Source organism: Stegostoma tigrinum, chromosome 12 (assembly GCF_030684315.1).
Source record: "Stegostoma tigrinum isolate sSteTig4 chromosome 12, sSteTig4.hap1, whole genome shotgun sequence".
NCBI lineage: Eukaryota > Metazoa > Chordata > Chondrichthyes > Orectolobiformes > Stegostomatidae > Stegostoma > Stegostoma tigrinum.
This window is the reverse complement of record NC_081365.1, coordinates 43,721,431-43,737,960: the sequence shown is the minus strand read 5'-3', so window position 1 is coordinate 43,737,960 and position 16,530 is coordinate 43,721,431. Positions and strand designations below refer to the sequence as shown.

Below are 16,530 nucleotides of genomic sequence, written 5' to 3'. Positions count from 1 at the left end.
GAAATTACAATCACTGAGGAAGTGGTATTGAGCAAACTGATGGAGCTGTGGACTGACAAGTCCTGGGTCTTAATAAAAACCAAAAGAAGTGTGGATGCTGTAAATCAGGAACAAAACAAAGTTGCTGGAAAAGCTCCGGCAGCATCTGTGAAGAAGAAAACAGAGTTAATGTTTCAGGTCTAGTGACCCTTCCTTAGAATGGAGGTAGGGTGACCAGACCCGAAATGTTAATTATTTTTTCCTTCACAGATGCTGCCAGACCTGCGGACCTTCTTCAGCACTTTGCTTTTGTTTTTAAATCCTGGGTCTTGATGAATTTATTCCTAGGGTGCAAAATTTTGTGTTAATTTAGTATTGCTAAAAGAGTAATAGCGTTAATTTTCCAAAGTTCTTTGGATTCTGGAAAGGTTCCATCAGACTGGGAAGTAACAAATTTAACTCCTCGATTCAAGAAGGAAGGAAAACAGAAAACATGAAATGTATAGGTCAGTCAGTATATCTGCCATGGGGAAGATGTTACAATTGATAGTTAAGCAATTATAGCTCGGCAGTTAAGAGTTTTGATATCACATTTAAGATCAATTTATTGGAGTCTGGTGAGAAAGTAATATGTGCTGTGTATATGGAGAACTGATCAATGCACAGTAATTAAATTTCCAGAAGCATTTAGTAGCTGCAACACCAAAGGTTAGTGCATAAAGTAGGAGCTTATGGTTCAGGGATAATACATTCGTATGGCTGGAAGATTGGTTGACTGGCAGAAGGCAGATGGCTTAAGTAATTTCCATCAAGTTTCATTGAGGGCTTCTCTCTGCAATGCTTAGCAAGTTCTCATGTGCTATCATCCCAAACTTGCGTCATTAAATACCTACCACAGGTTATGACACTCTTCTAATCTGACACTAGTCTCAATCTTCCACTCACCACGTAATACTCACCACTGCTGGGATATCCTGGGATCCCTGGTGCTGACACCATCTTTAAAAGGCCAGTGTGCATCTGGCCGAACACTACCAGTCTGGACCTGCCTTGTACGCTTTATGACATTTGCCCCAGATGTGATAGATAAGGGGAAACTGATGTTCCACATTGCGGACAGGGGCCTGTGTCTCTCGGCTGGAGGAGGCCATGACACTTTACTCTGCAAGTAGGTAAGCTTGCCACCCAGCTCTGTGCAGTAATGAGCCACCTGCTGAATGACCTCTTCCACTCTGGTATGATAAGTGCCATTGCTACCTCACTCCAACTCTATCTCTGTTACTGCACTCTCATCTACCTAGGTTGATGCTCTGCCACTCTCATTATTGCATCTAACATCTCTTATTTGCTCTCACCAACTGAATTCCTAATTTAAACCCCCACCCCACTCCAACCCTGCATACTTACTCATTCAGGACACCTCACCGCTGTTCCTCACCTGCACCAGCATTATTAGCTGTGTCAGCCCCTTTCATCTCAATCAATCTCATGCAACTCTCCCAGATTTCTTGCCATACCCACACTATTCAGGATCCTGTAAGAGCTCTACCCAGAGATAATGCATAAATGGGTCTTGTTCTCATTAGCCGGATGTGATGAGTAAAGTCCTGCTGGAGCCTTAACTGTTTACATCTTATATTAATGACTTTGATGAGGGGAAGGAAGGCATGGTAGCTAAATTTGCAGATGACACAAAGATAGGTTGGAATGAATGTTGCGAAGGGGACATAAGAGGACAAAGATAAATACAGCTCAGCTGTGTGGTATGGCAAAGATCTGGCAGATGGAATGTAATGCGTGAAAACATGGTTGCTCACTTTAGCAAGAAAAATAAAAAAAAGCTGACTGTTACTTAAACAGACAATAACTGCAGAATTCTAAGGTGCAGAGCGATCTACTATAAAAGTAAAGTACAGTGAACGCTGGGGATCTGAATTAAAAGCAGTAAGTGCAGGACAAACTCAGCAGGTCAGGCCGCATCTGTCGAGAGAGAACAGATCTGCAGAATTTCCTCAGCATTTCAGTTTTTATTGCAGAGGAATCTAGATGTTCAAGTGCATGAATCAAAATAGTTCGTGTAGGTGCTGCAAGTAATTAAGGCTCCTAATCGAATTTCATCCCTTATTATAGGAGGACTTTAACATGAAAGTAACAATGTTACGCTTCAGTTACAAACAGCGCACGTGAGACCACATCTCAAATGCTAAGTGCAGTTTTGACTTTCTTATTTAAGCAAGAATATAAATGCATTGGAGACGGTGAAGAGGTGTTATACACTAGATTGAATCCTAGAATGACTGGGATACCTTAAGTTGGAAGATAGGTTGGACAAATTGGGCTTGTTTACACTCAAATTCACAGGGATGACTTAGTTAAAATATATAAGATCCTGAACAAAATGGGTGTGGAAAGGATATTTCCTTTTGTGGGTCAATCCAGAACCAGGGCACACTAAAAATTTGGGATTATTGTTTTAGGACAGAGATGAAGAGATTTTCTTTTCTCTCAGATTTAGAGACATCATAGAGTCTTACAGCATAGAAACAGATCCCTCAGTCCAACTAGTCAATGCCGACCATATTCCCAAACTAAATTAGACCCACTTGTCTGAATTTGGCCCATATCGCTCCAAACATTTCTTATTTCTGTACTTATCCAAGTGTCTTTTAAATGTTGTAATTGTACCTGCATTCACCACTTCCTCTGGCAGGTCATTCCACACATGAACCAAAATGTTATCCCTCATGTCCATTTAAAAGCTTAAAAAAAGCCCCCTAATTTTGAACACCCCCATCCTACAGGAAAAGACTTCTGCTATTCACCTCATGATTTTATAAAGCTCTGTAAGATCACCTCTCAACTCGTATGCTCCAGTGAGAAAAGTCCCAGCCCATCTAGCCTATTTTTACATTGTATACCCTTGATTCCTGGCAACATCATGGTTGATATTTTCTGAATCGTCCCCAATTCAATAATATCCTTCCTATAGCAGGGCATCCAGGACTGTACACAGTACTCCAAAGGAGGTCTTGTCAACATTCTGTACAATCTGAGCATGACATTCCAAATCCTATACTTAAGAGGTCTGAGCAATGAAGGCAAGCATGCTAAACGCGTTCTAAACCACCCAGGCTACTGTGAAGCAAATTTCAAAGAATTATGTACCTAAGCCCCTACATCTCTCTGTTCTACAACACTACCAAGGGCCCTACCATCAATTGTATCAGTCCTACCCTCGTTTGTTTTACCAAACGCAACACCTCATATTCACTGAAACTAAACTCCATCTGCCACTTCTCAGCCCATTGACCCAACTGATCAAGATCTCTTCGGTTTCTTTGATAACTTTCTATGTCCACTACACCACCAATTTTGGTGTCAGCTGCAAGCTTACCAATGAGACCACCTATATTCTCATCCAAATAATTTATATAAATGGGAACACTATATCATAAAGTGGTGGTGGTAGGGTAATTGCATCTTTCTTAAGACAGAGTTAAGTTGATTCCCTTGCTTAATAAGAACCTAAGGTCATCGGGAATAGCTCAAAATGTGGAATTCAAAATCCAAAAAGATCAGCTCGAATAAAATTCAACCTCAGTGGAAATCAGGCGGAAAAAAATCTTCACTGGCACAAAGGAAGTCATGTTGTGATTGTTGGAAGCCAAACATTTCAGTTCCAGAGTATTGTTGCAGGAATTCCTTAGAGTGTGTTCTAGGCTTAACAATCCTTAGCTATTTCAACAATGACCTTCGCTCCAATATGGGGTTGGATCTTACAGCTCCAAGCCAGAGTGTTTTTGGCACGGCAAGGGCAAGAAAAGTACATGAGGATTCCAGTTCATCACATTTCTGCCCTCCTTGATCTGTTAACATACAATAGTGGGTAGACAAAGTGCCCACTACGCCACCCATTTTTAAGACTGAGGCCTTTAACTGCTCAAATAAGTAGCAATTTAAGATGTCAAACCACTTCCATAAAGTACTGGGCAGTGACAGGCAGGCCAAACTTTGGAGATTGTTTTTGAAAATTCATTTTTTAACACGGCAGACAGCATATAAATTGGAGTAAAATCCGAAAGAACCGTGGGTGCTGTAAATCAGGAACTGAAACAAAAACAGACCCTTCTGAGGATCACCTGACCCAAAATGTTAACACTGATTTTTTTCTTCACAGATGCTGCCAGACCTGCTCAGCTTTATCAGTAACTTGTTTTTACTCGGCATTTAAATTGGTCAGGTGCCCTGCATACATTGGGTGCACCCCACCTCCTTCATGCTGTTACTTACCACCCACTTGGCTCCTCCTAACTAAAACCTCCAAACTCTTCCTTCCACCTTGTCAGCCCCTTGCCCTGTCTCATGTGCCCAATCCTGTTCTGCCCTGAAAATCCAGGGCTTTCCTCACTCTGGTCACCATTCTTTATGGAGATGCGTACAGTCCAACACTGTCCTGCAGGATATCTGTTGATGATTACACAGTATTAAATTCCATTTGCAGCTCCTTAGCTAAAAAGTAATCGCCGCTCACATGCACCAGGATGTGCTCAACGCCCAGGCTTGAGTTATATGACAAGCAATACGCAAGTGCCAGACAGCGACCATCTCTATCATGAGAGAATCTAACCACTTCCCCATGGCATTCAACAGAATTAACCATTGCTGAATCATCTACTATCAATATTCTGAGGGTGACTACTGACCAGAAACTTAACTGTGGCTACAATAACAAGTCATAGGCTGGGATTTCATGTTAATTAACTCACCTCCTAATTCCCCAAAGCCTCTCCACTATACCTCAGGTAAGGGAAGAGGTTGAGACGGAGAAAGCTTCATGATGCAAGCATTTCATCGAAGTGAAAAAAAGGAGTGCAGTTGGCAAGTACAGCATGAAGCATGGTGTTGGTTAATTTTCTTTGAACTGAGTGGTTTACTTGGACTTCAGAGGGCAGTGAAGGATGAATCCTCTTTGCTGGGGGTATGTAGAGTTTCATGCAGACCAGACTGAATAATGATGGCAGAATTCCTTCCTTAAAAAACATTACTGAAGCAGATCAATGATAGTTTTGTGGTCACCATTACAGAGATTAGCTTTCAACACCAAATTTTATTAAGAGAATTTAAATCCCGCCAACTGACACGCATGGATTTGCACCCACGTCCTTGTCATACTGGAGTCCAAATCATGCTGGAATCAAAACTTTAACTATGATTCTCTTTCCACAAATGCTACCAGAGCTGAATTTCTCCAGCATTGCTTTTATTTCTGATTTATAGCACCTGCAGTATTTTGCTCTTATCCTTGGAATATTAGTCTGAGCCTTTGGATTACTTGTCCAGTGACATTGTCACTATCGCCCCCAATGTGCATGAGTTCATTAAAAAAAACAGATTTGTTGGGTGATCTCTAACAAAACTGTCACTAAGACCAAAAACTTGTCAGGTGCTCCTACAAATGTGTCCTGTTGACTCATACAATCCTTTAGCACATAAATTGCAACCAGTTTAGTATTTGTTTTTATGGGATTGGTCTCAAAACATGCCAGCATTTCTGCTCCTCCATGTTTATGTCCAAGGCACTTGTTTTACACTGGCACAGGTAAGCAAAATCAGTTTCACAGATGCAGTTATCTTCTCAGGATTTATGATACTATTTGAAATTAATTATTTACTAATGAAGTTCTAATGCAACTATAAATTAGTGTCTGTAATGCCACTAGAGATTGTTATACAGGTGATAAATTAATTCTCAAAAGAAAAGGGTTTACCGGTATTATAAGATACTGATGGTTGTTAGGACAAACTTTAATCTTTTACCAGCCAATTTCACCGTGATGCACAAGTCAGTTATATCAAAAATTAATTCAACAAATATTATCATTGTTAACTAATCCATACATTAAAGATTTTTAAAAAAAAACTTAATTCTTCACCCTAGCTAAACCTACTGGTAGGTTGAAAAGCTTGAACCACTTCCCTCAGATAATCCTCTCCTCAATAATGAGTTTCAGTGTAAATGTCTGAGAAGAACAGAACACACACATTCCTTATGAGAATGCAGAAATTTGATTTACTGCTTTTCTAGGACTCGGATCTATAAAAGTATTAACTCCAGTGACTGAGTCATACCGCAGAGTGGTGCACCAATGCCTCACAAGCAGCAAATCCTAATTCCACTTAACAGTCGATACGTTTCTGATCTTAGTGACAGTTTTGAAGGGAGAGGGGAAATTCACCAGAATCCAGGGAGCATGGAGGATTAGAACCAAGAATGGAGTCTATAATTGGACCACTGACCTCTGGGGGGAAAAAAAAAGAGAAATTGAATGCAGGGGGAATAGGAATATTTATGATGATTAAATTTGCCATGTTATTTCAATTATAGCTGATCATTTTTAAATGGAAAGACTAAGAAAGGTGTTTTCTATTCAAACTACACATTTTTTTTTGCAAGAATTTAGACTTATTTTGTTCAACAAAATGTCAACTTGGGTAGTGGAAGATAGATCCCAAATTGGATCTCCATGTTAAACCCTAACATGGGAGTGTATCGTTGCTTCTCAGTGGCATCAAGAAACAGCGAGTTCAAATTGGTTGTATGTTTAAGGCTTCTAATGTTCCAATCCAGAATCCTGATATTAGTCTTTAGGCCTGCTAACATCATATGACCATTCTTTACTGACAAAAGTGCTCTAGGATGTACATTCTCAGAGTGATTTATTGAGTGCACAGAAATTCAATTCTGACATTAAAAATTACTTCTTTATGGGAAAGAAGATCAAAATTTATCTGTGAATTATTTTTCTTCTATCAAAAGGAGAACAATCAATAAAAAGTTGTTTCCAGACAGTACTTTCATCTCTTAATCATGTGTGCTTATTATTTTACAAAAATGAGGCATTCACCTGTTCACCAAACTGCAAGGTTACTTTCACTGAAAACTTCATTTATTGTTAAGTACGACAAACAGAACAGTCCACTTACCATAAAATGAGGCCGTGTTAGGATACACTTCAATTCCTTCGCATCACTGTTTTCAGGATAGCATGAAATCTCTTCCAAAACCTGCAAGATGTAACAAATTCATAATAAACCTCTGCAAATACCAAACTGAAAAATTCAGTTATATCGCAATCTAAAGTCGAAAATTAGCTTGGGGAAAAAAGAAGGAACGTGAATATTTTCTCAGTTTTGTTTAAAGCTATCTTATAGTGAGTGAACCATATCTGATCTAAGTGGACTTTGTTCCATAACTCTGCTGCAAAGCAGATATAAAGCTTGTGGGAAAATTAGGCCATGGTGCTCCCTGCTGCCTCATTATTTGAACCTTTGTTTTCTTCCATCTTGTCCTGTCCACTGTATGCAAAGGCTAATCTTCATGGAGGGCCTAGGTTTGTGACAGATTTCCCAGCTGTGAACCTACTGCTACTCTCTGCAACCACCTGCTGGAAGGTGGTGATAGGGCCCAGAGCTATGACGACAGCCATAATATGCCCAGATGGAAGAACAAGACCTAAATGTCTTTAGTTAAGCTCAATGGGCTCACTTTAACCTGGCCTCAACTTCTTCCTTCATTTGTCTTTCCTGCTCTGCAAGTTTCCAAGGCAATTCTTTTGATGTTGTAAAGAAAGTCCAGAGGAATTGATTTCACTTGAATTGTGGGACCAGTGTCCCATTAAATTGAATAATTAGACTATTAACAGGGCTTTAAACTCATTATAGGGATGAGGTGAGGTCTGGAGGAAGAGGGGAAATATAGTCTTACAAAGCAAAGGCAGCAGTTTAGGGCAGTAATTGAGTAATAGCTGGGTGGTGGCAGTATTTAGGAGCGCAGTTAGAACATAGAACATAGAAAAGTACAGCACTGTACAGGCCCTTTGGCCCACGATGTTGTGCTGTGGAATATTCCTAATCCAAAACTAAAATAACCTAACCTACATTCCCCTCAATTCAATGCTGTCCATGTGCATGTCCAGCAGTCGCTTAAATGTCACTAATATCTCCGCTTGCATGACTACCACTGGTAAACTATTCCATGCGCTCACAATTCTCTGGGTGAAGAACCTCCCTCTGACGTCTCCTCTATACCTTCCTCCTAACGCCTTAAAACTATGACCCCTTGTGGCAGTCGATCCTGCCCTGGGGAAAAGTCTCTGGCTATCGACTCTATCCATGCCTCTCATTACCTTGTACACCTCGATCAGGTCACCTCTCTTCCTCCTTCTCTCCAGAGAGAAAAGTCTGAGCTCAGTCAATCTCTCCTCGTAAGACAAGCCCTCCAGTCCAGGCAGCATCCTGGTAAACCTCCTTTGCACCCTCTCCAAAGCCTCCACATCTTTCCTATAATAGGGCGACCAGAACTGGACACAATATTCCAAGCGTGGTCTCACCAGGGTTTTGTAGAGCTGCAGCATAACCTCGCGGCTCTTAAACTCGATCCCCTGTTAATGAAAGCCAAAACACCATATGCTTTCTGAACAACCTTATCCACCTGGATGGCAACTTTGAGGGAGCTATGCACTTGAACACCAAGATCCCACTGTTCCTCCACACTGCCGAGAATCCTGCCTTTAATCCTATATTCAGCATTTAAGTTCGACCTTCCAAAATGCATCACTTCGCATTTATCCAGGTTGAACTCCATCTGCCATTTCTCAGCCCAGCTCTGCATTCTGTCAATGTCTCGCTGAAGCCTGCAATAGCCCTCGATACTAGCAACGGCACGTCCAACCTTTGTGTCATCAGCAAACATACTAACCCACCCCTCAACCTCCTCATCCAAGTCATTTATAAAAACTACAAAGAGCAGAGGCCCAAGAACAGAGCCCTGCGGGACACCACTCAGCACTGACCTCCAGGCAGAATACGTACCATCTACAACCACTCTTTGCCTCCTGTCAGCCAACCAATTCTGAATCCAGACAGCCAAATCACCCTGTATCCCATACCTCCTGACTTTATGAATGAGCCTGCTGTGGGGAACCTTATCAAATGCCTTGCTGAAGTGATGTTGGTGATGGTATGAACTAAACTGGCAGTGGTATAGGAACCTATACAGGGAGATTGAAGAGAGGGAAAGAGGAAAAAAAACACAATAGAATAGAAAATAAAATAAAGTGATAAGCAGAGAATTCAAGAGCAAGAAGCAAACAGGGATGTAGTGCAAAACTAACGGAATGTTAAAAAGTCAAGCAGTATGTCTGAGTGTGCTGAGCATTCACAAAAAAGTTGGTGAATTAGTAATGTAGACAGATATAAACAGGTGTGATAAAGTTGAGATTATGGAGACCTGGCTGCAGGTTGGCCAGGGATAGGAAGTGAATATCCAGGGGTGTTCAGTTATTATGGAGGACATACTAAGAGGAAAAGGAAACAGAAGTAGTGTTGCTGGTTAAAGAAAAAAAATTAACACTATGGTGAAGAAGAATTAAAAGTGGGGGTTTTATATTGAACCCAAAATTGTAGTAGTAATGTTGGGAAAGGTGCCAAACAGGAAATCAGAGATGCAAACAATAAGGTACAGCTATAATTACGGATGATATTAATCTGCATATACGATGGCAAGTCAATTCAGTAACAATACCATAGAAGCGGAATTCTTAGTGTGTTTCTGGATCAATAGATTAAGGAACCAACTCAATAACAGGGCATCCTAGACTAGCATGGCTTCCAGAATGGGAAATCATATCTGGCAACTTTATTACATCGAACATAGAATAATACAGCGCAGAACAGGCCCTTCGGCCCTCGATGTTGCGCAGACCTGTGAACTAATCTAAGCCCATACCCCTACACTATCCCATCATCATCCATATGCTTATCCAAGGACTGTTTAAATGCCCCTGATGTGACTGAGTTAACTACATTGGCAGTCAGGGCGTTCAACGCCCTTACCACTCTCTGAGTAAAGAACCTGCCTCTGACATCTGTCTAAAATCTATCACCCCTCAATTTGTAGCTATGCCCCCTTGTACAAGCTGAAGTCATCATCCTCAGAAAAAGACTCTCACTGTCCACCTATCTAATCCTCTGATCATCTTGTATGTCTCTATTAAATCCCCTCTTAGCCTCCTTCTCTCCAATGAGAACAGACCCAAGTCCCTCAGCCTTTCTTCTTAGGGCCTGTGCTCCAGACCAGGCAATATCCTGGTAAATCTCCTCTGCACCTTTTCCAATGCTTCCACATCCTTCCTGTAATGGGGCGACCAGAACTGCACGCAATATTCCAAATGAGGCCGCACTGGCATTTTGCACAGTTACAATTCTTTGAGGAAGCAACAGGATAGATAAGGGGAAGCAGTGGAGGCAATGTACTTGGATTTCCAGAAGATGTTAATAAGGTACCACACGTAGGCTACATCATAAGATAGAGTCCACGGTGTTGCAGGTAGTATATTACCACAGAGGACTGCCTAATTAATAGAAGACAGAGCGATGGCTTAATGGGGGCATTTTCATTATGGCACCCTGTTACTACTGGAGTACCACAGTAGTCAGTGCTGGGGACGAAATTGTTTTCAACATATGTTAATGGCATGTTTGATGAAAGTAAATATACGCCATTCAGATTTGTGGATGACATACAAATAGATGGGATGGCAAGTGGTGAGGAAAACAAAAAGAATTTGCAGCGGGATGTAGACAGACTAAGTAGGTAGGTAAAATTTTGGCAGACAGAGATGGGCAAATTTTAAATTAGTAAGGGAATCAAGGGCAATTAGGGCAAACAATGGGCTACTAACTTTTGCTTAACACGAGGAAACACAAGTTAAATGTATAAGTTTAAAAATAGGTGCGGAAACACACACACCTGGATTTGAAAAATCAAATGTTTTTCATAAATTTTGCAGGATCCTGAGCTTTATAAAAAGAGGCATAGAAAACAAAAACTAAAACAAGAATGTCATACGCAACATTTATGAAATATCAATTAGACCTCTGGAGTACTAATCTTGAACACAGTATTCAATCCTGGGAGCCAAACTTTAGTTAGGATATCAACAACTCAGTGCATGTAGAAAAGATCTAATAACTATTAGGAGATTGAAAAAGTTGGGTTTCTTCTTGAACGAGAGAAAGCTTATGTGAAAGACATGTTTAAAATTATGAAGCTTCAGAGTGAACAACAATAAACTGTTTCCAGTGCCAGGAGAGTCTATAAACAAAGATCAATTTAAGACAACTGGCAAAAGGACTAGAAAGGAAATGAAGAGATTTTTCAATGCACTGAATTATAATGCTGTGAAATGTGCTGCTTCATTAGCTCATGAAAACAGACCGAACAGCAATTTTCAAAATGCAACTGGATGTAAACTTGAAAAGGAAATACTTGCACTATTGTGGGGAATAGCTGGAACTAACTAGATAGCTTTTTAAAAGAGCCAGCATAATTAAAATTTGCTGAATAGTCTTTTTTTGCACTGTACAATTCTTTGATCACTTGAGGGAAGATGATAGGTGAAAATTGGCCCACTTACCTTGCCCACGTTTGACTTGAAACTATGAGGCTTCATGGTAACCACAGCCAGTGCTGAGGAATTAGGTCCACCTCCAGTGGAATAGATATATCCACTCTGGAATAAGGGCTAATGGGTAGGATTTTGAGAGTCACGCTGGTGCTTGAAACATATTTGGGTTTGCTCCTAAGTTTAGCCCTAATTCCCAGATATCAGTGGGAACAACGTTTCAGAGTTGATTGCAAATGGTGTACTCAGGTCATGGCCTGATTTGATTTCTAGATCACAGCCTTCCTTTCAATCAACTTGTTTTACAGCCTAAAACTGTAAGGCTTTTAGGCACCTTAAGGGAGAAGTTCAGTATCAATCATGGTGATATGGAGCTGCAGATACCCATAGGTCAGGTTGTGTCAGAACAGTGGGTTAGTCCTAAAGGTCATTTTTGAATTTCTCAGTCACTTTACTAATATCTATAAATATAGATTTTATTTCAACTAAACTTGTTTGATCCAATATGGTGGTAAAGTAGGGAACTTCAGCAGGAGCCCATCCACTCCATTGGCGCCTTTTTCTTTTTTCCTTCTCTCGTGTGTTTTGTTCCTTCCTTCTTTCCTCTCAGAGACATCCTGAACTTCCAAACTCAGCATGGACTCAACGAGGTGTTTTATCAGCCTGCGTAGTGGTCTTGTGGTAGCTTGCGGCGGTCTTTCAGCTTGGCCTGGCCTTTATGTGCATTCTGGCCTCGATGTGATTTCAGGTCAGTCTTGTGGCCTTCAGAGTCTCGATGTGAAACCCAGTGTGATCTGTAGTCAAAGCCTGGCACAGACTGGAGGCTAGGTGCCAGCGTGGGCTAGGTTGGAAGGACTGTTGTTCTGAACGCTACTTCTCTTTTTTCAAATTTATTCCTACAATCTGTAATACTGGACTTTATGTTTCCTTATTTTTCTTTTTTTTTAATAACTTGTACTGAAAAATCTGTCCCTAGGTAACTTATACCTAAGATTGTGCCATGAGTGACGACTTATAAACTTTTCATTGTACTCATTTAAGTACATGTGACAATAAAGCTGATCCAGTTCAAATTTGGTGGGATTTGAATTGTGCTAGATTTCTGATTCCGCAACATAACCACGATTCCACCAAACTCCATAATCAGGTCTGAGTGTCCGAAGACACACCTACAATGTCACCAACCATAACAAAACAAAAAAAAATCCAATTCAAGATCACGCAATGCAGAGCAAGAAACCTTGGAGTAGACATTACGATTGTGTATGGTTCAAGAATATCTCAAGCCTACACAAGGCTAACTATAGTATCATCTGTTTAGATACTGGTCTTCATCTAAATTTAAAGTTCAGATGACAATGGGTACGAAATGTTATTTGATATGATATGAAACAGCAGGCTCACAGAATGATCAACATGAAAATGTCAATCTAATGCACAAAAGGTTTAATACAATACAACTAAAATTGTGCAACTTGCCTCTTTGGCTCTCTGGACAGCATCACTGGGTGGATTTCTAATCTGTGGTGATGACTTTGTGTTGATCTTGTCGTACAGCTAGCACAGAAAAAAATATAATAAAAATAAAATGTAAATAACAGGTATATACAAACAATGATCTATTTATGATTGTAAACTCGTTCCTTTCCAAAAATGACTCTCATAGATTACTCACTCACTGTAGCACATGTACTTTTATAATACTTGTCACTAGGGCAAATTTGCAATTCACTGCTGCTTTTTGACAGGACTAGATTTGTTAAAGCTGGTGTTTTTATTGTGCAGTGTATGAATACTAAGTTATAATTCATAGGTTTTAGAATAAACTTTTCATTTAATTGTTGAAAATGGGAGTAACTGGTTGAATATATGGTTAAAGCAACCATGAATAAAAGGCAATTCACAGAAGTGGAATTTAATGTACTTCAAAGGTCTCATTAAGAGATTCATAGCAAGAAAGATCACAAACTGCGTATGGCTTACGTAGCGAAAGAACTGGAGACACATTTTTGCAGCTCTTCCAGCAGAGGATAAGTAATTCACCTGGTTGCCCAAAGTTTTAGAAGCTTCCGGAGTTAAAAGTTAATTTCCATCTATACATGTGATTAGGCTGCCACACACTGACACAGAAATGCGTACAGTTGAATAAGTTATGAATGCTCATAATACATTGTCAATGTTTTAAGAAAGTGGATTCTAAAGCAGAGGAAAATGGATTTTAGTTTCTCGTTGCTATGAAGATATGGGTCAGGAAGTCATTTTGAACAGAGTTCAAAACAGCAGAGAAATAATGGGGTTTTAGCTAAATGACCAGCAAGCCACCTGGGGAGATAACTGAAGTTTTTGCTGCCTTGACATTACCACCACTAGATAAAGAAAGAAAGAACCCTCTCGCCATCCCCCTTTTCTGATGAAGGGTCTAGGCCCGAAACATCAGCTTTGTGCTCTGAAGATGCTGCTTGGCCTGCTGTGTTCATCCAGCTCCACACTTTGTTATTTGTCTAGTTTAGTTCGTTTTTCTCATGGAATAAATTTTTGATGTTTTGCTAAAAAGTACAAGGGTGGCATCTTTGAACATGCTCAATGATTGACCACTCTGGCAAAGAAACTGAAAAATAAAGATTATGGTCTGTGAATCTACATTTTGGTCTGTTATCTGATTTGTCCAATATTACTTTTCTTTGAATATATCTTTGTGAATTCCTTTAGAGCACGGCCAGCTGACAAGATGGGTTGATGTTAGAAATGGAGTTGGGCAGCTATACCTGGAAGAGATAGCTGAGGAGATTGTACAGGCATGTGAAGTGATCTTTCAGGAATCGCTAGAGTCAGGGAGAGCCTGAGAGGGCTGAAAAATGGCTAAAATGACATTTCTGTTTAAGAAAGGATGGAGGCAGAAGACAGGAAACAACTAGCCGGTTAGCTTGACCTTGGTAAGATTTTAGAATTTATTATTAACGTTGAAATTGCAGAATATTTGCAAGTGCTTGATACAACAATTTGAATTAGCACTGCGTTGTCAAAAGGAAGTCATGCCTGACAAATCTGTTAGAATTCTTTGAGGCAGTAATGAGCAAGTTAGAGGAAAAAAAAGCCAGCGGACATGATCTATTTGGACTTCCAGAAGGCCTTTGACAAGATGCTGCACAAGATGCTGCTAAATAAGAGCCTATGGTGCTACGGGCAAGGTGCAGATAGAGGGTTTGGAAGCCTGACAGAAGGCAGAGCTTAGGGACAAAATTGTGTATTTCAGGATAGCAGACGGTGACTACAGGAGATTACAGGGGTCTGTGTTGTGGCAACAACTATTCACATTATACATTAATGATCTGGATGAAGGAACTGAGGACATTGTTGTTAAATTTGCAGGTGACACAAAGATATGTGGACAGGCAGATAGTGTTGAGGAAGTGGGGAGGCTGCAGAAGGACTGGGATAAGCTAGGGGAATAGGCAAATAAGTGGCAAATGGAATACAATAAGGAAAGTGAGAGGTTATGCACTTGGATAGGAAGAATAGTGGCACTGGCTATTTTCTAAAAGGGGAAAGACTTTGGAACTCTGAAGCGCAAAGGGAGTTCGGGATTCTCTTAAGGTTAACATGCAGGTGCAATTGGCAGTAAGCAAGACAAATGCAATGTTAGCATTCATTTTAAGGAGGGATAGAATACAAGAACAGAAAATGTACTGTTGAGGTTGTATAAGGCTTGGTCGGACTGCAGTTGAAATATTCATAGAATCTCTACAGTGTGGTAACAGGCCCTTCAGCCCAATAAGTCCACACCAACCGTCATAGCATCCCACCCAGACCCATCCACCTAACCTATACATCTCTGGACACTATGGGTAATTTATCATGGCCAACCCATCTAGCCTGAACATCTTTGGGCTGTGGGAGGAATCTGGAGCATCCAGATGAAACCCATGCAGACATGGAGAACATGCAAGCTCCACAGAGACAGTTGCCCGGGGGTGGAATCGAACCTCAGTCCCTGGCGCTCTGAGGCAACAGTGCGAACCACTGAGCCATTGTGCCGCCTGTATCATGAGCAGTTTTAAACTCCATATCAAAGGAAGGATGTGCTAGCTTTGGAGCGGGTTCAGAGATGGGGTTGTCATATGAGGAATGCTTGAGGACTCCACGTCTGTACTCGCTGGTTTAGAGGGATGAGGGAATTTTGAACTTACAGCATACTGAGGGGCCTGGATAGAGTGGACATGGAGAAGATGTTTCTGCTAGCTGGACAGACTAGGACTGAGGGCATAGCCTCAGAGTAAAGGAACTACCCTTTAGAACTGAGATAAAGAGTAATTTCTTCTGCCAGGTGGCTGTTAATCTGTGGAACCCACTGCTGCAGAAAGCTGGGGAGGCTAAGTCATTAGTGCATTTAAGATAGAGATAGGTAGGTTCTTTACTGGTAAGGGGATCAAATGTTATGGGGAGAAGGCAGGAGAATGGGATTGAGAAACATATTAGCCATTATCGAATGCCAGAGCAGATTCAATGGCCTAAATGGCCTAACTCTGCTCCTCAGTCTTATGGAGGGACTGTGCTAGCTTTGGGTTTTAAGTATCTCCTTGGAAGTTGAGAGATAAAGCCATACTCACGCCTCAAGTAGAGTAATTGTTTGATTTAATGTCTAAAGTTTAACCTGTGATTGAGTGATTGGAATTCAGTTCAAGACAAAGCTGGAGAAGGGGGACAAAACAATCCTGAAAGATTTATTTGGCTTGAATCTAACAAATGTAATCTACAATATCTTCTCAATAAGAGGCAGTTAACTTGTTGCAGTTTAAGTTCTGGATGTAATGAGTGTGGCTACGGTTTGAAATCACAGCAATGGATTACTAAAAAATGTTTTCTGATGTTTTAAAACAATGCTCAAAGAGTCAAAGGGAAGCCTGTGTTTGAGCTGTTGAACATAGCGAGGTTGGTAAAGAAAGAGGCGGGGCATTCAATCATAGGTGTAATGAAAGACCTTATGAAATTTTGTAACTTGGAGAGTAGCTGGAATACTGAAGAGAAATTAGATTGAATTCCAGTGAGCAGTAATATACTGGCAAGATGTTCAAAGGAAAGTTAGTGA

General features: G+C 40.6%; 1 protein-coding gene across 17 annotated transcripts in view; it reads right to left on the bottom strand.

Annotated features, from left to right (window-relative positions):
* The window catches only part of caska (calcium/calmodulin-dependent serine protein kinase a), a 408,353-nt gene that overhangs the window by 70,260 nt on the left and 321,563 nt on the right, over positions 1 to 16,530 (bottom strand). For all 17 annotated transcript variants that reach the window (XM_059650307.1, XM_059650309.1, XM_059650310.1 and 14 more), the window contains 2 exons: positions 12,924 to 13,001; positions 6,964 to 7,044 (listed from right to left, as the gene is read on the bottom strand). In XM_059650307.1, the coding sequence (XP_059506290.1) occupies positions 6,964 to 7,044; positions 12,924 to 13,001 (159 nt within the window). The remainder of the gene's footprint in view (positions 1 to 6,963; positions 7,045 to 12,923; positions 13,002 to 16,530) is intronic.